The following is a 23,854-nucleotide window of genomic DNA, read 5'->3' on the forward strand; positions in this document are numbered from 1 at the left end:
TATATAGAATAAAACTAGTTAGAATACTTAATGTCAAAGCTAGTAATTCTTGATAACAGAGGTTCGCTTAATTTTACAACAGTTAAAATATATTTAATAAGATGCATGTTTGAGCATTAGAAGAAGCCAAATGACACTGTTTTGGGTGTTTAAACTAAAGAACACAAAGTGTAATTCTAACCATGAGTAAACAAATGAATAAGTATTACTTCTTTATAGCTGGATTTAATATTTGTTAATAACCTAAATAGTTGATCATAAGGCAGGTATAAATGGTGTGCACTGAGATCTTAACGGTTAATAGTTGGCCATGCCAAACACATGAGTTAATATACTTGTCAACATCATTATCACATGTAAATACTTCATATAAAAAAGTTCGATTCTCAACTTATTACAATAAGTCAAAAAAATCAAGACACTTACTGGTTCTTCCTTTAAACTTCGTCTTCCATTTTCGAATGTTTTCCCCATAAACACTTCAGAAATAATAGGGTCAGATTCAATTATGTCTGAAGAGTCGCGACCAGACGAAACGTTAGATCCTGTAGAGTGTAATAAACTGGATTGTTTCAGTGAAATATTATTATTACGTTCTGTATTTTTAGGTAATTTTACACGATCATCTGATATATTAGTAATCAATTGACGAGTAGTAGAATTACAAGATTCTGTTATATCTAATTCTGTGCATGAAGATGTATTTTTCGATAAAACAGACTCTGAAAGATTACCACCACTAGACGACAAACATATACCAGAATCTGGTTCGATTTGTGATTTTACTGGAATATTTTTAGATGGAGAACAAATAAGAAGAAACTTTTTACATCCATCTGAAGAAATTGATTTATTTCCTTGTGAAAGTGTTGCAGCTGTTGCAGCAAGACGTTTAGGTGTTTGACCAATAGATTTAATTCCAAGCATAGGAGATTGACGTTTATTTGTACGATTTGTTCTTGAGATTGAATTGATTGGTAAGGTAGAATTTGTGGTTGTACATTCATTGACAGAATGAATTGTATGTTCAAGGTTTGTTAAAGATTCATTAACAATAGATTGATTAATGCGTTCATTATTGGAAAGAGTAGACTCCCATAATGCTTTAAATTTAGGCTTACCACGAGGTGTTGATGTAAGTATAGGTGTAGGACTAGTAATTGAGTTTGAAGATAAATTAGAACTACATGTAATAGATAGTGGAGATAAATTGGATGCTTCTACAGAAGAATTTAAATAATTTCCAAATGATGTAGAACAGACTGATGACGATGATACTGATGAGTCAGTTGTAATGTACGATTTAGAAATATCTTGAGAAGTTGGTGATGAAGCAACTAGTACAGTTGAACCATTAGCAGAAACATGAACTGGATAGACTGTTAAACTTGTTGATCCTAAACTCGATAAAATAGGTGTAGTAAACTCGGAATTAGATGTAGACGTAGAATGATGAATTAATTCATTAACAGAATTGCATGTAGAAATGGTAGATCCGGTTGAAACAGAAGTAAATGGAATAGGGGAGAATCGAAATGAATTAGACATTTGAACTGTTGTGCTAGTGGTAGTAGTGGTGGTAGTAGTTGGGATTGAAACACCAGATGACCACTAATAGGCAGGTATAGAAAATAATAATAACTAATAAGTTAATGAATAAATTAATAGATAACTAAGAAGTAAGATTATGACAATTTCCCACTTTCAGACAAATGATAAATTAACTTAGAGGGAATTTAAACTAAAAATTAAAATCTCTATTTTGAAATAAACTAAATACAATAAATAAATTGTTATGATAATAAAAATGATAGTAATGGTAATAATAATATTGTTGTTATTGTCATTTGTAATATCTGAATGTGTAGAAGTTTTTCGACCTAGAATAAATCATGAAATTTCAGAAACTTTACTAGTACGGTGTTGTTTATTTATTTATATTTATTTCTAAGTGCTTCATTTTTTCTTGTGTTATATATTTAATAGGTCAGTGACAATTGTGAACTGGCGTCTACTATGTTATTGCCATATGACAAGTATGCATTATACTTACAAATTGATACCATTCTCACAATTGGCTTATGAGTAAAAAAACTGGGGTTAATTAAATTTATAAGGAAGAAATCCTACTTAACCCACAAGTTCTTTTCCAAACACATTATTTTATTTATAAACTATCCGGACACTTTAATCGCAGGTTAGGAAAGGAAAGAGAAAGTTTAAAGTCATTATCTGTGATCAAATGATTAACTTCTTAAATTTTTGGGACCCACCATACTTCAAGATTCGCTGGTACAGCTGAATATTATTCAAATCGATCAATTCAAGGTCTCCTCCATACAATCAGGTTCAAGGAACGAGGTAACCATTGCACGATGGATAGCTCATATTTCAGTAAATAAATCAGTATGCATATAGAAAGTTATAATTATAGCATGTTTCATATGTTAAATGCGGACTTGGATTTCATGTAGGTTTCATGCATACTGGCGTAATGCATGTATGAATTTATGTGAGACATTTAAATCGCCGTTGTTCAACAGAGGTTTTCTGTTCACTATTAAGTGATTCAGAAACGTATTTCAAGCGTTCAAGTGTGAGAATAGATAGAAATAATCTCTACTTATAGAAGAGTTAACTGTCGAACTAATTAATTTGCATGATTGTCAAATGATAATCGAAGTTATGTACTGATCTGTGTAGCCTCTAAAAGATTTACATAGAATACGACGCTTGATAGATGAATTATTTAACAAAAATAAACCGATTCGAGCTCATAATCTAGTTTTAAAGATATTTAGTCACAACTCAAGTTTAATCATACTTATGGATGTAACTTGCTAATGAATCCCACCTGTAAAGTCAAGGACACACTTTTGGATTAATAAAATAATTGTTTTGTTCCTTTGTATGACATTGAAATCCCATACTACTCACATAGTTAATGAAAGATTTATCACGATATAATGAACTAGCTTTCTCGATGACTTCTCACAATTATTTAAAATGATGTTATCGTAACACAGTAGTTATTAATTTTATTTATTCTAACAAATCAGCCCAGCTTAACGTCACAAAGAAAACTGAAATCTACAGATCACTAACATAGTCTTTCATCTAGTTTGAAGTATTCACAGTGTAAATCATATAAGTTACCACAGAGAAGAATAAGCTTTGTACTCAAATATATTACATTTAGCCGAGAAATGAATGAGACGGAAGGGTAAATAACATTAGTGATCCTCTTCTGTATTTTCAAACAGAATATATTAACGTACGCATCTTAAACATTTGATTTTATCAATCGCTTTAAATCTACCCATTCTTGATTAAGGGTATGTGAGCATGTAATAATCTATCTCCTTCCGGTGACTTCCTTTAAACACTTTCGGATCAGATCCTATAAACAGCTGTCATCACTGACTACGTTAAGTGATCTACGCCAAAGCTGTTTACCTATCGTTGTCTTTTTATTTATTTTGTCATGGACAAACCACTGGACATCAAAAATTCTTTGTCTAAAGTTTCATGAATTTGTCTTATCTCAAAAGTCCGTTATCGGCAAGGAATATACAGATAAAATCATTCTGTTTCGTGAAGACAACTATGAAACATAACCTTTAGAACACGTTAATTAATAATACAAGAGAGCTTAAAATGAGTTTTTGAATTTACAAACGGAAAATACTACTCTAGAGCTGATATAAGCTAACATATATTTGACAATAATGGCAAGGCGGTTAAGCTCATTACCTAATTCCTTCGTCTTGGGATTTTCATCACCTTTGGTAGGTTTATGTATGAGAAAGTCTCAGCAACGATACAAAAAGTATGAGCTTAGCTTTCTGAATGTATTCACCGGTATAATCCCAGCTTGCTATGAGAGGACGATTACACTGAGTGACAGCTAACTATATATATATATATATATATATATATATATATATATATATATATATATATATATATATATATATATATATCCACTGGGGCAGTTGGTAGAGACTTTGTGGATTACTAGGCACCATCCATACTGGTTTCTTATCGTGATTAACACAGAATAAGATTATGGATGTTCACTTGAAAACATTTAATGAAATCACTGACTATTGGCTTTAGTCGTATAGAGGAGGGTTAATTTCTTGACTGAAGTCCATAAGACATGCACGAAGTATGAGGAGGGCTAAAACCAGTGGTAAGAGCGCGGATGCATCTGTGTTGTTGTCTCCTTTCCAATTTTTAACATGGTATAATCTCATACTTTTTATTCTTTTCTCTCATTGTTTCCGACTAGTGCTATTGTCATTACTTCAGACGATTGTTTTCCTTCTTACTGATTTTTTTCTGGACCAAACTGATTTTAAGTACGGGAACTTGTATCGATACATATTTGTGATAGGGTCTATTTTGTTCATTTTTGTCAGTCAGTCTAATTATATTTTGTTGCAACATTTACAATCAAATGTACACAGAATTTTAGTTTTGGGAACTGACATTCGACCAGTTGGCTATTGATACGTCGTTTGAGCAATCGAATATTAATATTAACCTTAAAATTGTATGTGATTATTGTGTCCTAAAATGCACTAGTACGACCGAGAGTGGAAAGTCCGCTCTCCCTCTCCAAATGCTCTCACATGATCACGCATATACAACCACTGTCAGGGAAGCTCTACTCACTGCCTTCTCACGGCGAGGGTCTGTTGCCTACGAAATTAGGAGGACGAAAAACAAATGTCCGGCGCTTTAACCGGTTTGGTGAATAGGAAGGGGACAACACTTAAGGGATTTGGGAAACTGATTACAAACCAATGGTGTACACGGGCTCCAGAATTCTAACGGAACAAATAGCGTAGGAACCTGTTGTTGGTCACCGGCTACCATGAGACTGTATCTCCCAGTGTTGCTCCACTCACTTGTGGATTAGACCTCTAGGTCAAAGATGGGGGGGCGGCCTTCCATGAAAACTACCCAATTCGGTTTGGGTGTTCGGGTAGTATTCGAGCCCTCACACAAACTGAATGATGTGGTGCTGGAGCATATATATTTGGTGCCTTCTTTTACTAATATTTGTGTTTAAATAAAAGGTAATTATTGAATGAAGTGGAATAAACTATCGTCTATCAGAACAACCATGTCACCATAATGTAAATCGATGAGTTTATTTGCTAAGAGACTACCCGGATCATATAAAATAAAATCACCAACTAGAGTTTTTACTATTCAGTTTATCAAGCGTAGTCGGGAATATAAAAGTTAAGTTGAACTTCATAGGTTCAATTTTCTGATTCCTTTTTAGCTGAAAATTTTCAGTAGTAATTTTAAGAATTGTTTCTGGAATTTCGCTTTTTAGATGTTCATCAAATTAACTTACAAGCCGTTATTTTTATTATCCTACAGAGAATGTTTCTTCTATGATATTCGATACTTACGTACTGTTAAGGTTTTTAAAAAAACTTATTAAAATACGGTTCCAAAAAAAGATGAGGTTATTTATCAAGCCGTTCAGATATGAGGAAACATATTTGAACTGGAACTTAGGCACAATGGGCTATTATCCCTTACTCTAACAACACGATGTTTGCTAACTATGGTAGTTGGTGGGTATGTATGTTTCAAATTTTCCCATATTACTGAAATAAAAATGGGATTCATTTGAATTTTAATCCAGCCTGTCTCATTGTAAGAAAGTTGAACGGCTTAGTAGCATTTAGTTTAACCAACATACCTGATTAAGTGATTTATACAGTTAAATTTAAAGTCATAGGTTTAATTGATTATATTCTCAATTTAATATCGAGAACGTGATGGTGTTTCATCCGTTTATAGAAAAACGATAATTTCAAAGATCAGTGTATACAGACTCAGTCCAATTTACTGACGCTTATTTACGTGGCCGTCATTACTTTTTATTGGTTGGAAAAATCATCTACACTAGAAACAACAGAATCTTATGATTCATTCTGTAAGAAAGAAGACTGTTTAAACTATTCTCCAGTGAAAATTATACAAAAATAAAGATACTTTATCTTCACAATAATTAACTAGAATATATGGTCACTTTAAGAAAAATTTCAACTGTGGTATAATATAACATACTCATACATAATTTGCCATTTTATTAAACAGCTAGTACACCAGCAAAAAACAACGCTGCTTAGCAACAGATCAAATAGACTGTTAAAGGCGTGGCAATAATGACAGCATTCATAAAATAACAGTAAACCTCAATAACTAAAAGGGGCTGTAGTGATTAAGGTAAGCAAATAGGGAAAGACATGGACAGCTCTGCACGTAAAAAAGTAAGCGAACACAAAATATGCTACAAAAATTGCATTAGTGACTAACACACCAGAGTACAGAAATCCTACAGCAACACACTAACAAACAGAATAATTTGCTAACAGCTAGCCATATTACATTTGAATAACTTGTACTTTTGTTTCCCTCCGAAATCGCGCATACCGGTAGTAGTCCCCTTCAACATACTTATATCACTAGTAAGTTGTTTTAGAATATTTGTAAGTAAATTGTGAATTCAACCAAGTCAATGTCCGTTGATGGCATTGAGCGATGATCCGTCATAATGAGCGTTGTAATTAATGCACACTGTTGATAAGTTTGAAGTAGGATGGAGCAGATATCCACAGACTGGCCTAGTGGTATTTAAAAATTATCTACTTGATACAAGATAATGAAGAAAACTACGGTTAGATTGAACAAGTGTTCATGAACACCAAAACTAATGTTCATAGACTACTACGTCAGTGATAAAACCTAATATAGCGTTGAATGACTTTTCTGTCGTCTGTATGTCATTATCAACTTAGACTGTTCCCGATTCATACAGAAAAGATGACAGACGATATTACCTTTGTAGTTGTGTTTAGATATATATACATTCAATTTCAAACATCTGAAATTGCTGTCTCGATCACTGATCATTAAAATAAAAACCACTCCACGACACAGTAAATGATTTGTGCTGCTATAATGTATTTCATTGACAAAGTATACAAGTCAGAGTACTATTGAAGCTTTCCTTCTTTACACTAACACCCATTTACATTTCATGTGTGATTTTAAATTATTCATCCTGACTTTTCGACACCACTCGTACGGTTATAATCAACGTAGCGCTAGTATATCATTTCAAATTCCTGTATACATTACACGACATACTACTATTAAAAAATTAACAAATCCTTTTGACATATTTTAGAAGTACCGCTTAAAATGATGCAATTTAATAATAAATTTCCACGTGTACAAACCAAACTTATGGTATCAAGAGGATTTCAGAAACAAGTGGACCGTAGTTAACGATGTCATAACTTTCTGATGTGTACTACAAGACCTAACTGTTGGTTAACGGCATATATAACTGGTCACTATAATTTTCACCTATAAGAACGAAATAACCAGTTTATTGTAATAACTGACCTTACAATTCCGGTTAAAACGTTTCTTATGTATTCAGTCGTAAAAATACATTATGAGTACATAATTTCTAATACTTCCATAAAACACGATATTCATCAAAATGCATCAAACGTTAATAAAATCACACCACTTGTATTTTATTGATAATTATAACAAATGGCATATTTTCATTCACTTCAGTACACAACTCAGAGTTGGTTTAATTTTTCAGAGAGGTGTTTTTTTAAATCCCTAGATAGTACCTCTGAAACTGTTTAAAACTGAACTTATTCAACAGTCACTAGAAAAAACACCAGAACTGCTTACTATATCCTCAACACGAGCGATCTATCTGAAACATTACCATTTTTCACAGATCTTGATATATTTCAGCTTATGATTACTTGTAACTGTATGAATAAAGCTTTTGTTACGTAAATGTTTAACTGTAGAGGAATGTTTCAAACCGAATTTTTAGTTCTGTGGAATAGGTATACATTTAACAATATAAGAATAATGGAAGCCCTAAATTCAAACCTAGCGATTTAATCATAAACGAGAAACATGAGAGGTACACGTAATTGAACCAAATACATACTAAGAAAGGAAAACACTGGACAAATTTTTTGTAGAAAAATCCCTACTTTGATAATAAGCTAATTATTTTCAAAAATTCAGTGACCAAATAAAATTCAATAAATAGACTTGAGGAGCGAGAGACATTATTTTGCTATCCGAATAACACCAAATGGAGTGGAACAAATGTATGGATTACGAAACGGCATATCCAGCTCCTATCCTAATCAATGATTGCTTAGTTAGATATCTTCCAAAGTCATTTCACTATGAATGAGCCTAAAGCATGACCAGCTCAATAAGACAATGTGTGGAAACTTATATTCCTAAAAGGTTTGGCAACAATACTCATAAGTGATGCACATTTACGCGTGCTCACACTGACCCAGAAAACGAAATTTAGACAGTAACGTTGTTCACAAATTCTTGCCTACATTTACACTTCACTTACTATGATACCTGTCTGGTTTTAGTGTGTTGAATATGAACCCCCACAGTAATTATTTTAATTCTTTATTGACATCCTTGTTTATTTAGATAGTACATTTAAATCCTATTTTGGTTATAACTTTACTTCAGTTGATATTGTATGCTGTTCAAAGCTGCAAAACTAAAATTGAGTCATACCAATATTTACCCAGAGCCGTTTGTACTAAAATAACACAACAGACACACCCATTAAATCTCTCATTATTGAATGAAAAAGGGCGTGTCTTTATTGATCGTATGTGCTATATCCCTACTTCAGCTGAAACTTAGTGATATGCTTCATTAAATGGAAATGTGTTTTTCAATAATTTCAGTAAATGTTGATGGAAATGAGTTTAACATAAAGTCACATTAGATTTTAAAACATGTAACATTATATTTTTCTCTGATGATCTGTAAGAAAAAGACAAAATATAATTATTCAACTCAGGTTTTCGACACAATTTAGTTGTAGAAATATTTCAATAAAGTATATTTAGATTATGAAAAATACCATGATTACTTCATTTACTCGATGAAATTTTAATTAAAACTTCATTTAAAAATAGATTAAATGTTTATAGTCTATTGACCTAATTCATCATAGATGTACAAACTTCTTGTATGAAGTTCTTGAAGTGACAGAACAAAATAACTAGACACGGTTGACAGGTTTATATCTGTCTTCGAATCCTGAGTGATCTTTTACTCTTTGTTCATACTTTTTGTACCAACTTTTGTTCTCATTAAAACATTTCAGTTTTCTTTGTTCGTGGTGTTGTCAAGTGTAATACAATTCGAACTGATGAATTTCTTTCGCAGGATAATAGCATCCATCATTTTTAAGTAAAAATTACTTAAAGTTGTTGACACGACAGCAATAATTCTAGAATAAAAAATTTATTGTTCAAAAAAGAATGTAGGGTACTATTTTATCTGTTTTGTTCATGAGGTCATTACACATGCCTCGACCTCAGTAAAAGGTGAGTGTCGAAATAATATTTGAACATTCAGCGCAGCATCAAAAAATGAACTAACAATGATTGGGTTGCCAGTTAATTATACCTTAGATACATCGATGTGACATTTTTAATTCAATGTTTCAATGATGAAGCCTAATAAAACAGTAAATCGGAGATTTATTTCCTTGGAATTTCTCCATGCTAAAACTTTTAAATACTAAGTCTAAAAATTCGTACAAACTCTAGTGATCTTATTAAGGGCAAAATGAGCCACACAGCCATATGTCACTAGACATTATGCTTCATCCTAGATATTCTGAGACCTTTTAGGGCAAACCAGTCGATGTAAACTTAAACCAACTGAAATAGGACATGCTTTTTCACATTCCTAATCACGAATACAGTGGTCTTGAGTGCTGTTACAGGTATGAGGGCGGTTATCACTTCCCGGTTGCCCACACCGTGGAAGTGCCTGAAAAGGAAATTGGATTAGAGGTGGTCTTAGTAACCTGGGAACGTGACCGCAGTGCCCAGGGGACAACTGTTTGAGGTCGGTCACACACGACCTTTTTATGGGTAATTCTTGTGTTAGCTCCGTAATTGTTGAGACCTTACCGCCGGAGACGGATATCCGTGGGATAAGGTGAGGTGTGCATTTTTAGGGTCGACCTTTTCTAACCCCACCCCTCCTTGTGGGAAGGCAGCATCGCTGTCATGCTGGATGTCTGAAGGAAACACCTTACTGCTGTCACACCCTTCTACAGTCAGCATTACGACTTCGCCTTCGGACCTTGGGTTTGTTGCTTCTAGTCTTACCGCTCTTCAACCGACCTGTCTGACATGGTAGGACCTTGAGGAACGGTTGTTCCAGACAGTATAGCCCGGTCGCTTCATCACGATAGGCAAGCCCGACCACCACGTCAAGGTAGCAACAATGGTCGGGCCTAATCACGAACTATGTTGATATATAATGCTGGTTGAAGTAATAACAGAGCAGAAGAAACTACAGGTTGGTCGCATAAAAGATTGCAACCTACCAACAAAGTAACTAACTATTGGTTAACACAATACTGAAAACAGCAAAACTTAAGATTCAGATACCCAATATGTTAGAAACCAGTTGTTATAGATATTGGTTTACATAGTTCAGAATTTATGCCATTAGTACTAAACTATCATGCTCTGAAAGATAACAATTTAATTATTCAGGACCTATTCCACCAGCTAATCGATAATTCTATAAAACTAGTTTTTAACGTGCACCTATACTAGCCAGCACAGTGCACTGAAGTCGATATCCGAGGCATGTATAACACCCAACAAAACATCAAGGGTAAATGGCAAAGGGATTAATGGTAGACACGATAAATATACTGTGAGGTGTGAAGACAAGCGGAAATATTCGCATGTTCATATAATGAAAAGATATCTTATTTCGGAGAACATAAAAAGAAAGCTGCACTAATATTGATAATCTGATCCATTTGGGGACGTGATAGCAGTCTTAGAGATAGCTACTTGAAACTAATCACAATGTTTTTAATGTGAATATTCTTTTAGTTTTTTAATAGCTTTCAAACAATATAACTAATTCTGAAATGGAAAACGTGGCATTCTGAGAAGCTACGTAATCTGATTAACCGTTCTGATAATTGTTGGAAGACATCATTACTGAAGACGTTGATTATTCATGAGAAATACCTAAATACCGCTACCTCACAAAACAGACAGCAGTGCGACTTTGCCCTCAGGTTTGAAATTTACTGTTGCTGGTCTCACTGAGTTTCGACCGACCTGTTTAGCAAGCTAAAACCCATAGGAACAAATTTACATCGATATGCCAATGTTATACATTTACTAGATATGATGTTCTTTATTTAAAATTTAATGGTAATGCAAAACAACAGACTTCAGATACTTAATATTACCACCATATGGGGTTCCATGCCCCCATTTAGGTAAGGGAAAAATTATATCTAGGATTAAATTATTCTTGATTTATTAGCAGCCTTAGTCAGTTTTGTAATTGAAGATTCTGGAATATCATTTCATGAGAATAGACTAACAACAAAAAATTCATATCCTAATGCTCTCATTGTTCTTAAAGTTTGAATATACAATGACAGAGTTTCTACTATTAGTTTATGTGTTACTGGTATGTACAAGTGATTCAGAGGTGAAACCAGTCAACTTTAAATCACTGGGCTGTAGGTTAGGACGTAATTAGACATGCAACCACTATTACTAAACCTTATAAAAAAGTGTGACCCAAATTTGGGTATACAAAGATATACTGCCTCGACGAATCGTATATTTTATTTCATACAAGGTATGACAAAGAAATACAGTCGACATATCATTTCGTTTACGTATTTATAGACGTAATTTCAACTGAATGATAGAAGTTAAAAATTAAGTTATTTAGTCACCACTTTCTGTCATGGTATTTATTTACAGTGCACCGATGAGGTATTTGACGGAATTTTATGGAAACAAATCTTAGATGTTTGTATTTTTAGGAACCTTTATAATCAACAGCCTACACACAATTTAATGAAAAACATCGTTATAGAAGGAAAATAATTCCCAGCTGATGATTCGATACGAAGTAATAAATAAACATTACAAACCAATATTCTAGGGTTTTGTGGTGCCAAACAATATTGTTGAAAACTTATAGTTCATATGAATGGATTTTATGGCTTTGAGTTACCCTAACTCAACGATTTGACTGAGTTTAATTAAAATCATCTAATGTCCAATGGTTAACCATATTCTACCTAGCTTCATGCACCAAAGCTAACTTTTAAGGTAACTTTTAGTGGGTGATACGACGATGGTTTACAGATAAATGATTATATTAATTAACAGTAATAGAAAACATCTCGAATCACTGAAATGTGTATAATATAAAAATGATTCTTAAACCATTCATTCTTTAAATAACTGTAAACATAAAGTAATATGACTTGATTAAATCAGACAATTAAATTATAGCCTAAAAGGTCATCAAAACAGCAAGATACATCTAAAAATCAATGGTTGATTAGGTAATTTTTTAAAGCTGCGACGAAAAAATTGGTAAGAAAAATTTTAGATAACAATAGATAAATTTAGATACATTGTAACAATATCTAAATGGAGATCAAGTATACTAGTCAATAACACATTCCTTAAAAATTAGATAGTATGACCTCGTTACTCTTGCGTCACAGCGAAAAAAGCTGTTTTCTGAGCGACTGTATCGTTACGGCAAATCGACTGATACCTAATGGTTCTAATTTTAGTAGAAAATATAGAGATGAGGTTGAAAGGAAGTGTTGGTTTCCGCAGAATTCTAACCCATTACGCTGTCTCCAAGATTTCATTTATTTAAATTCTACAGCAACACGCACTCAGTTTGATTCATAGGACGATTGTGTATAACTTAAGTTTAACAGTTCAATAAGTTGGACTTAACACCCACCCGATAAACTATTTCCAATATCTGGGTGCTATCGTTTGAATACATAGAATTAGTTGAGTTAAATAGTCTAATAGAGTAATTTAATTTGACTCATTAACAAAATTAGAAATCTCATGTAGTAGGATTTCGGACACAACGAATCTATCCAGATGTCCAAACTGATGCAGAAAGAGGTTCGAACTCGTGACCCACTGATTAAAAACCGAGTACTTAAACCAATAAACTACCGCTTTACAATACAGGAGGACGAAAAACAAATGTCCGGCGCTTTAACCGGTTTGGTGAATAGGAAGGGGACAACAATTAAGGGATTTGGGAAACTGATTACAAACCAATAGTGTACACGGGCTCCAGAATTCTAACGGAACAAATAGCGTAGGAACCTGTTGTTGGTCACCGGCTACCATGAGACTGTATCTCCCAGTGTTGCTCCACTCACTTGTGGATTAGACCTCTAGGTCAAAGATGGGGGGGCGGCCTTCCATGAAAACCATCTGATTCGGTTTGGGTGTTCGGGTAGTATCCGAGCCCTCAGACACATCGAATGATGTGGTGCTGGAGCATATATATTTGGTGCCCTTTTGTACCAATATGTGTTTAAATCAACAAATAAATAAATAAATATACTTATATCAGCTACCAGCAGATCGGAGAAAAATCGGATCCATTTATCTTCCTTGCTACAACTGTTGGTATCATGGCTTGATTATCATGTTGATTTCTAATAATCCTAACATTAAGTGTAATATAAATATAGGAAGGTGTTCTAGGGATTTACCTTTCTGTGTTCATAAACACCTTTCGACATGATTAAGCGGAAGTGTACCTACGACTCAAAAGGTCTATACTAATCCATTTAGTTCTGGAGGGTCATAATGCTATCATGGAAGATTCATTTACATCAGGCATTAAATTACTCAAATTAACATGGCACACTAGTCATCGCAACACTGACAATTCTAGTTTACTAACGATCAATGTGGTAATTTTAAATAAGTATTTGACATGAACTTAGGATCACTATTTCGGACATATAACTGAACTTGATGAGAATTTGTCAAAAAGTATACACTACGTCCACGTATCTTTGTTTTAATGATTTACGGGAGAAATAACAAAGCTTCAATTCCTTCTGATTTCACTTAAATAGTTCGATAATTAAACTACTACAAGTTGGTTAATAGTGCTACGGATTTTTAAGTACCTAAAAGTGTAGAGAACCATTAACCCGCAGTTATACAGAATCAATCATGATGCATACATAAAATAGATGGAATGCTATCAATGGAACCTAAAATGCACGTTTCGTCCCATTTAGAACACAGCTGCATGTACTTGAATTTCAGAGTTAACTTTCATTCCAGAACTCAATAGAATGGATATATTGAAACGATTCCCTCAGGATGCATATATGACAACTAAGACTTATCAAAATTCAGTCAAAATAACAACGGTATATTCCAAACTAATAAAAATTAGATTACAATCATAATGTCATTTGGGAAGTTATTTACGTACACAGTGCTCCCCAAAATGACATAAGTGAGACTGAATATGGAAGTCTTGGCCATTGGGTTGACTATGTTTCATCAGAGTACAATCTAAATAGATGAGATTACTCGTGACTGTCATAATGGGACGTCAGTTTTTCTAAGATAACTGTTAATCATATAAATTAGAAATGTTCGTTTACTAAGAAAGATAAATGTTTCTAATATTTTGCATTTTTCCAAGTCAGCGCATTGATTCAATAATAGTACAGCACATGTCCGTATCACAATCTAACCATCATTGGGCTGATTTATCTGAATCTGCTTTCTAAGTTGATGAACAACACAGGATTCCTAAATCTTATGATAATTAAAGGATATACCTTTACAAATCTAACACCACAGACCGGAACACGCCTTGCCAGAGATAAATTTAGTTCCCATAACGAAATAACTTCAGGTCGCCGATCCCAGCGATAGATTATATAAACATACAAATAAACATAAGACAGCCAAATTGATAATATACCATCACCCGAAAAATTCGAAATATTACTAGCCAATCAGCTTATCATTCACACTATCAATCTAATTCAGTTTGACCCTGTAAGTATCACATTGTTATGTAATTCTGAAAAGTATACACTGACCAATGTCCTATAGATTAATAAGATGTAGGCAAACTTAAAATTTTATGTGGTTTGGTATAGATTCATCTCTGGTTAAAATACTTGTAACTTGGTGGCAATACCAAGGTAATCCGCACAATATGCACATATACCAAAAAAAGACTGATCAATTGGAGTACTAAACATCAATGGAGAGATTCAGAAAAGGATGTATGTGAATTGAAATTAACCATACTGTACAAGCCATCTATCTGGATTTAGTTGCTAAGTGGATAGAGCGATGGCGTTCGAAGTGAATAGTACTGAGTTCGAGTCCCAAAGTGAACATCAACTCTGGGATGCTGGTACACCTAGCTGATCCGTCACAAATTTGTTAAATATAGTTTGATGATTTTAAAACCCATTTCTCAGCAATCAGGTTCAAACGTTATTCTGAAGTTTGAAAGGATAAGTAGTATCATGAAAGGTAATAACGAAGGCAGGTTAACAACTCGGCGCTGATTTCCAGATAGACACGAGCAATACAGAAGCCGGCACGAATAAGTATCGGTTTAAAATGCTACACTGAGCATCAGTACAATCAAGGAGAAAAAACCAACAAAACAATAAGGATGCAAGCTTGATGACAATATCAATAATGCTAGTGCCATACGGGAAAAAGGAAGAAAAATCAAAGGGTTGAAGGAGTAGAGAGATATTAGGCGCTTGTTCATTAATGTGATCAGTGTTTTGCCACGTCACTTTAAATGCCCAACTATCTTTTTTGCACAAATCAAGAAGTCAGCTAAATACTATTGAGTTAGGTTTGCGTTACAAAATAACTCTGGAATATCAGTCTATGTGAATCGATAGGAACTAGTACCAAATCGATAAAGCTGAACGCAATAAAGTCGAGCCCGAATCTGTGAATGACCTTGACGGGATGATCCATTCAACCAGTCAGAATGCAGCAAATACGAATGAGATTTTTTTTATTGAGATTCATGATTTGGATTTAGGATTAGTATTTATATTTAGAATACGCAGTCAATGATTTTATGTGAAGACCAGGATGTACAGTTTTGATTTCGGAGTCGAAATTAACGTCTACAGATACTTTATAATTTAGGGTTCGGGGTTTACGGATTATCATTTTGGCTGTACATCCTAACGCTAATCAAAACCAAAACCTAATCGTGGCCCTATACTTTGCATTCTGATTGTTTTCAATACGTTATGACTTTTTTGAGTAAAACGTCTTGCGATTTAATCAACTGGCAATTTATCATTCGTAGAGAACATATCTATTTGATGCACGTAAATATGACCTTGAAACGATTCGAGCGTTCATCATTGGCTCGCCCTCAAATTGCAGCTTAGCCAATAAATCACATGGTGGAGATTGTGACAGAAGAAAAAATTACTTCATCTATTTGAGTTATCGATAAGTTTCTCCAGAACTAACAGGACAGTAAATTCGAAAAGCCAAGATACGTTGATCAGTGAGAAGTAACCTCTAGTCGACTGATGAGATCCCGACTAAATCTTTGGATTCGCAACAACTGACATAATTAGAGGATAAGTTGGGAACAAATGACATGACTAATATACATTCAGTCTGCCAAGCCAGGTTAATATCTTTACTCTCAGAATACACCAGAATAACAAGGATGAATTAACTTCCAATCTTACAGGACGTTGAGAATTCTACAAATAAACTTCATCTAATGTCTCAATACTTGGGACTTAATATTTGTGAGACTACGATCAAATTCTGAAACTATGCACGAATAATAACGGTGGGCCTATAAATTATGGACGACCTTTGAGTGACTCTAGGAACCTTAAGGCGACTCATCTACTAACCAGGTTCAAAAGTTATAAATTAATATGAAGAATTAAAATTAGAATCCAAGGTAAGGAATTAAAGTAATGGTTTTCATCACCGAGTGATATCAGCTAAAATGTCAAAGTGCTACTTAACTATATGGACGACCGAATTTCGAGCCGAAGTTCAAGACTTGCTACCCTTAATTTCGTTAGTTTGTCCATAAATTAGTCTCGCCATCATAACCGATTGTTCAAAGAATTTTATTACAAGAGTACTGAAGTAATAAAAAGGTTCATTGACAAATGATTTGACCCCTGCTTTACTAAGGCATGTGGTGGCGCAAGTAATTTTAAAATAAAACACAAAAGGTGTAAATGGTTACATATACCCAAGGTTACGTAACAACAAATAAATCAAAATAAAGCTGGTCAAAACTTACGTGTGAGGCATTTGCAGCCATAGCAACCGCTGCATTGGCTAGCGTGTTTAAACTACTGAAGGATTCAGGTATAGTGGTAGTTGCAAGCAAACCGGAAGTCACATTCGGAAAACATCCACTAGTAACAACTAACCTACTTAGATCAGCAACTGGCAAACACGAATCTAAAGAGTATGCTTGTCCATGGGCTGGGGGTGCAATAAGAAGTGCTGATGAGGGGAGAACAATCCTTCCTGGGATAGAGTTCGCTGTATTTTTAGAAATGTTTAGAACATGCGGCATTGCCATCACTGGTGCAATGGGAGTTTTGGGCATACCAAGTGACATAACAATTGGATGAGCCTGACTAATAAGAGGCTGTGGTGCAAGAACAGAAGGCGAGCAGCTGACAAAAGGTACTGATGTATTTCCCTTTTCTGTTGTGTTGATATGCTCAGGAGTTTGTAGCCGCTTCAAGGTTTGCTGCAAGCTTTCAATACTAGATGGTGTAAGCTTCTGTAATAGTTGTAGCCAGTCATCTTCACTCAACTGGATGGGTGCTGAATTAATTCCAGAGTCTGAATTTTCGTTTACTTCAGTCATCGTATTAATCCTTACAATTAGTAGAACATTAGACCAATTGGCACTACAATTCACTCATGGGGATTTATCAAAACGCCATAGTAACAAAATAAGCATCTTAGAATAACATGGCCCATCGGAAATACGAGAAAACTGGACAAGTTGCTAGTGCCGAAGCGATTGTCCCAGTGGTCAACTCGATACAGGGTTGACTTTTACAACTAATGTCTATTTAATTTTTCTGCCAATAGCGACGTAGCAAATTAAACCAATAAGATAGCTAGAGAGTAAATCGATCACATGCGCAACATCATACGCGTCATGCAGCGTTGCTGACTAGCTTACAAAACTTACGTAATGTGACGCGTCATTATTTTGTGTCTAGCGTACTATCAGTCAGGCTAAATGATACACTAGTTTGCTGTTTTACTATTGGTTTACCTATTCAATCTGTAATTGACCACTTATGTAAAAATAAGATTTTTGTTACTCAGACCCAACTCCATTTATGCTTGTGTGTGTATGTATATGCAAATAATCAGTATGAGTGTCTGGCCACAACTATTTATGGGACAATTTCATACCGAGGTGAATTGTTACACGGCTTAGTATTTTTTAATAGCCCTATAAATATATCAATGTACAAGATATGTGGGATTATTTTGTAAGGCAGAGATGTTTCTTCATTATTACCACCCTCCTAACAAATGTTTATTGACACTATTCCGCATTTTCATTTTTAGAAAGGTGAGTTACTTCTGTTTATTTTTCTCATTAATAGTTTGACCGCGGCTTTAGTATAAGTCCCATTAACTATTTGTTAATAAGATCTTAAGAAAGTAATAGTCTAAAAGAACTGTTGCTCTGTTTAGTTGCTTTGCTCCATATGCAGAATTTTCCTTGAAAGAATGAAGGCGGGAGTTTGATTGTTGGTCTACTGATGCTGATATAAAGTTATAAAACTGCTCACTTATTCGCTACTGGATGAAATAGATTATGCAATGATAAACTACGTCTTCTCATTGCATTATCGAAATTTATCAAAGGGACTAATTGTTTGAAACAGATATAATTAAGAATATTATCGGCTATGGGACTGAATATCGGACAAAACCTCGATGTGTCAAAGTACTTCTGTGATATAAGTGTAACTTTGGCCATTAGTCGATTTGTTCAGAAAACACCAAATCATTGTAAGCTGTTTGGATAAGTAACTAGTGAAGTTCAGTAACGGTTAACAGCACGTAAGAATAAGACCTGAATACAGTTAATGTAACAAACTAGCTTCACAGAAAGAATTAATTTGATGTGCGCATCCCATTTGAACAACCGTCTAGTGTTTGAATTATAGATATCTGGTTAGCAAAATTTATAAATGAATATAAATCCTTCGGAAGTACACTTTGTTGACTAGATACTGAATTAAGTCACCAACATAAAAAAGTATTTCACAATATAAGTTCTCATTGAATAACTTTATGTATAATTCTTACTAGAAATTTAGGCTATTGCGATGTACCATTTCAGTTAGCATTAATTTAGTTTAAATTAATGGCTACTGAAATTTTCTTCCAACTTCAGTTACCACTCATGTGCATTGAAATCACTAAGCCAACTGAATACATTGTTATTTTAAAATATGAATTCTCTAGAAAATATTAGTGTTTAAGTAACGAGATCGTGAATTGCATAGGACTTCAAAGAAAAAAACTAAACTTCATACCTAACATATGTATTGAACGTAAGTTAATTAATTTATTTCGATTGTTGAACAATCAATACAAAAATGCAATAATTTTTACCACTTTGCACTAGCTTGTGGCTATCTGGACGCAATAGCTAAGTGAATAACAGTACTGGGTTCGAGTTCTGGAGTGAACATTAACTCTGGGATGCGGGTACATCCAGCTGATGAGTCCTGAATGTGACGAGACGCGCGTCCTGGATTTCACTGCTAGCCACCACCCATCTCTACTTATAAGGTAAGTGAATTTGTTATCAGCTATGTACCCCTTCATTATAAGAGAAACCTAGTCAAATGTCTTGCAAATAGAGCTAGGAAGATATGTTCAGTAGATACAATAAACAAGGAATTAGAGCTCATACATAATATGTTGATTGAAATGGGTTATCCACAAGGTTTCCTCAAGAAACACTTACATGTAACAAACAAGAAAATAGCGACATCAATGGCTATTAAGAAGCCTTTTTTCCTGAGGCTGCAATCCAATGGAGATGTAGCTGATGATATGCTACGTGATAGACTGACTAGAGCAGTGAAGAGAACATCTAATGCAACCAACTTCTGTCTATCGTACTCGACCCGATATACGGTGGTTCCTCAACTGAAGGATAAGTTACTTGGTTATACCATTTCTATGTGTATCTATGATTCCAGCTGCTCCTGTGGAGAAAACTATATTGGGTGCACTACCAGACAACTGAGACAGAGTTAGTGAACACCTCACTTCGCGGTTAGGAAAAGGTACTGTCAAGACAATACGCAGTTCGGTTCTATTACACGTGATCGATAGTGATCATGTCGTAGACAGAAATAAGTCATTTAGAGTTATTTATCGTATTCCTATTAGTTTTCCTTATGGGGTTCGATTTCGTCTCTTACACATAGAAGAAGCTATCGGAATTCGAGCCAACAATCGAAGTCTTTGTGTTCACCAGGAATTTGTAACATCTTTATCTCTCCCTTGGCCTTAATAAGTGATTTTATTTATTATTACTTTCTATCCTCTTTCTTCGTTTATTTTTCTTCGCCCCCTCCCACCCTTTTCTCAAATATACACTTCACGGTCCAATTATCTGAACACTTCTTATTACATAATTTTATCATTTTTATGAATGTTATTTCAGTGTCTATACTTTTCTAATCATTTCCCATTACGTAACACTGATTCAAGCCTTTATTATTCTTATCACAATTAGTACACCTGTCATCACATTACCAATTTGTACTTTTCAATTATTATGTTTATTTATGTAATCTATTCCACTATTATCATTGACACATAGACTTCCTTGATTGGTTTAATAATTTCATATATGCATATAAATATTGCTGTATAATAGAGTAAAGCCTGATGAGGATCTAATCGAAAACAATGCTGTTCGCTTATAGATGTTCTACATTTTACAACTTAACACAATGACCTAAAACATTCACAAATCGACTACACTGTGTTCCACTAAAACTGAGAAAACAGCAGTTTTATTGAAGCTCAGGCCTACGATGGCACAATGTGAAGCACATAAGTATTTATCAAATGTTTTGAAGTGTTTTAGAATCAGTCACAGGGAATGCGCATTCCAAGGATTTCTCCACATATGCTGTCGTCAGTTAGGTAAGTTTTTTTGTACAGTGAAAGAAAGGGTCGTGAATTTCATTTAGAGATAATCAGATTACAATGGTAAATCAAACAAAATTTATGTTATTTATGTAGAATAGGTATCAATCATAGAGAAGTGCTCAAGAAAGGACCTCACCATTCTGATGGGAGATCTAAACGCCAAAGTCGGAATAGACAACACCGGATATGAAGATATAATGTGACGACATGGACTGCGAGACAGAAACGAAAATGGGAAAAGATTTGCAAACTTATGTGCATTCAACAAATTGGTCATAGGAGGCACAATACTACCACACAAACGTATACACAAGGCTACATGGATCTCACCGGACCACACTACAGAGAACCAGAAAGATCATATTTGCATCAACAAAAAATTCGAAGGACAATGGAAGATGTGAGAAGCAGTAGAGGTGCTGACATAGCTTCAGATCAACACCTAGATGTAGCCAATTTAAAACTGAAGCTAAAAAAGAACTGGACAAGTGGACAAACAGCAATACAAAGGTTCAATACAGCCTTCCTTCGAGATACTAACAAAATCAACGAATTCAAGATGGCTCTCAACAACAGGTTCCAAGCCTTACAAGATCTACTGAAGGAAGAAGAAACTACTATGGAGGACAACTGGAAAGGTATCAAAGAAGCATTACCTTCAACGTGTCAAGAGGTTCTCGGTCTAAAGAAATACCATCATAAGGAATGGATCTCTACAGAAACACTGGACAAGATCAAAGAAAGGAAGAACAAGAAGGCAGCAATTAACAACAGCCGAACACGAGCAGAGAAAATTCAAGCACAAGCTGAATACACAGAAGCAAACAAACAAGTGAAGAGGAGCATTAGAGCCGACAAGAAGAAATACGTGGAAGAACTAGCAACGACGGTAGAAAAAGCTGCTAGAGAAGGACATATGAAACAGCTTCACGATACAACGAAGAAACTAGCAGGGAAATACAGTGAACCAGAGAGGCCGGTCAAAGACAAAGAAGGCAAGCCAATCACCGAAATTCAACAACAGCGTAACAGATAGGTAGAATACTTCGAGGAACTCCTGAATAGGCCGGCTCCAATGAATCCACCGGACATCGAAGCAGCACACATAGATCTTCCTATAGATGTCAACCCACCAACGACCGAAGAAATCAGAATGGCCGGTCATCAGACAAATCAAGAGCGGGAAAGTAGCAGGACCCGACAACATACCAGCTGAAGCACTGAAATCAGACATCGAAGTAACTACAAACATGCTTCACCTTCTATTCAAAAAGATTTGGGAGGAGGAACAAGTGCCGATGGACTGGAAAGAAGGACACCTCATCAAGATTGCAAAGAAAGGAGATCTGAGCAAATGTGAAAACTACAGAGGCATTACACTACTGTCAATACCAGGGAAAGTATTCAACAGAGTGTTGCTGAACCGGATGAAGGATGCAGTAGACGCCCAACTTCGAGATCAACAAGCTGGATTCCGTAAGGATCGATCGTGCACAGACCAAATTGCAACACTACGGATCATCGTAGAACAATCAGTTGAGTGGAACTCATCACTATACATCAACTTCATTGATTATGAAAAGGCATTTGACAGTGTGGATAGGAGGAGGTTATGGAAACTTCTTCGATAATACGGAGTTCCTGAGAAGATTGTCAACATTATTCGGAACTCATACGACGGACTACAGTGCAAAGTAGTGCATGGAGGACAGCTGACAGACGCACTTCAAGTAAGGACCGGAGTCAGATAAGGCTGTCTACTCTCTCCCTTCCTCTTTCTCCTGGTGGTCGACTGGATTATGAGGACCTCAACATCTGAAGGAAAACACGGAATACAATGGACAGCTCAGAATCAATTAGACGATTTGGACTTTGCAGATGACCTAGCCCTCCTATCGCATACACACGAACAAATGCAGACAAAGACAGCCACTGTAGCAGCAGTCTCTGCATCAGTAGGCCTCAACATACACAAGGGGAAAACCAAGGTCCTCAAATTCAAAGCGGAGAAAAGCAATCCAATCACTCTTGATGGCGAAACTCTGGAAGGTTTAGAATCCTTCACATGCCTGGGAGGCATCATCGATGAACAAGGAGGTTCAGATGCAGACGTAAAGGCAAGGATCGGCAAAGCAAGGGTCACATTCCTACAATTGAAGAACATATGGAACTTAAAACAACTTTCAACCAATATCAAAGTGAGAATCTTCAATACGAACGTCAAGGCAGTTCTACTGTATGGAGCTGGAACTTGAAGAACTACCACTACAATCATCAAGAAGGTACAAGTATTTATAAATAGTTGCCTGTGCAAGATATTCAACATCCGTTAGCCGGATACTATCTGCAACAGCCTTCTCTGGGAGAGAACAAACCAACTTCCAGCTGAAGAAGAAATTAGGAAAAGACGATGGAAATGGATAGGACATACATTACGCAAATCATCAAACTGCATCACGAGACAAGCCCTAACTTGGAATGCTGAAGGGAAGCGGAAAAAAGGAAGACCAAAGAACACATTACGTCGAGAAATGGAAGCAGATATGAAAAGGATGAATAGGAACTGGAAGGAGCTGGAAAGGATTGCCCAGGACAGGGTTTTATGGAGAATGCTGGTGAGCGGCCTATGCTCCTTCACGAGCAGTAACAGGCGTAAGTAATAAGTATGT

The 23,854-nt window shown here is 35.2% G+C and overlaps 2 protein-coding genes across 3 annotated transcripts in view; one reads left to right on the forward strand and one right to left on the reverse strand.

Annotated features, from left to right (window-relative positions):
* The window catches only part of MS3_00004362 (uncharacterized protein), a gene marked incomplete at its 3' end in the record, with an annotated part of 67,353 nt that extends 49,304 nt beyond the window's left edge, over positions 1-18,049 (reverse strand). The window contains exons 1-3 of one of the 2 annotated variants that reach the window (XM_051212280.1): positions 14,768-18,049; positions 14,588-14,712; positions 9,042-14,553 (exon numbers count right to left, since the gene is read on the reverse strand). In XM_051212280.1, coding sequence (XP_051072441.1) covers positions 17,218-17,844 — 627 coding nt within the window. In that variant the 5' untranslated portion in view covers positions 17,845-18,049. Of the gene's footprint in view, positions 1-426; positions 1,612-9,041; positions 14,554-14,587; positions 14,713-14,767 lie in introns of those variants that run through there. The other variant, XM_012942308.2, reaches the window with a different exon arrangement.
* A 285-nt stretch (positions 18,050-18,334) lies between these two features.
* Positions 18,335-21,755, forward strand: MS3_00001265 (uncharacterized protein). Its single transcript, XM_051208734.1, has 3 exons — positions 18,335-18,570; positions 19,639-19,805; positions 19,848-21,755. Exon 3 carries the CDS (start codon positions 19,935-19,937, stop codon positions 20,277-20,279), a length of 345 nt encoding a protein of 114 aa, XP_051072442.1. The 5' UTR covers positions 18,335-18,570; positions 19,639-19,805; positions 19,848-19,934; the 3' UTR covers positions 20,280-21,755.
* The last annotated feature ends 2,099 nt before the right edge of the window (positions 21,756-23,854 follow it).

This window comes from Schistosoma haematobium, chromosome ZW (assembly GCF_000699445.3).
Source record: "Schistosoma haematobium chromosome ZW, whole genome shotgun sequence".
NCBI classification, from domain to species: Eukaryota; Metazoa; Platyhelminthes; class Trematoda; order Strigeidida; family Schistosomatidae; genus Schistosoma; species Schistosoma haematobium.

What these genes read in the sequence shown, in the direction of transcription:
- MS3_00001265 (XM_051208734.1), top strand. Translation starts at nt 19,935, where the DNA reads ATGTTGATTGAAATGGGTTATCCACAAGGTTTCCTCAAGAAACACTTA.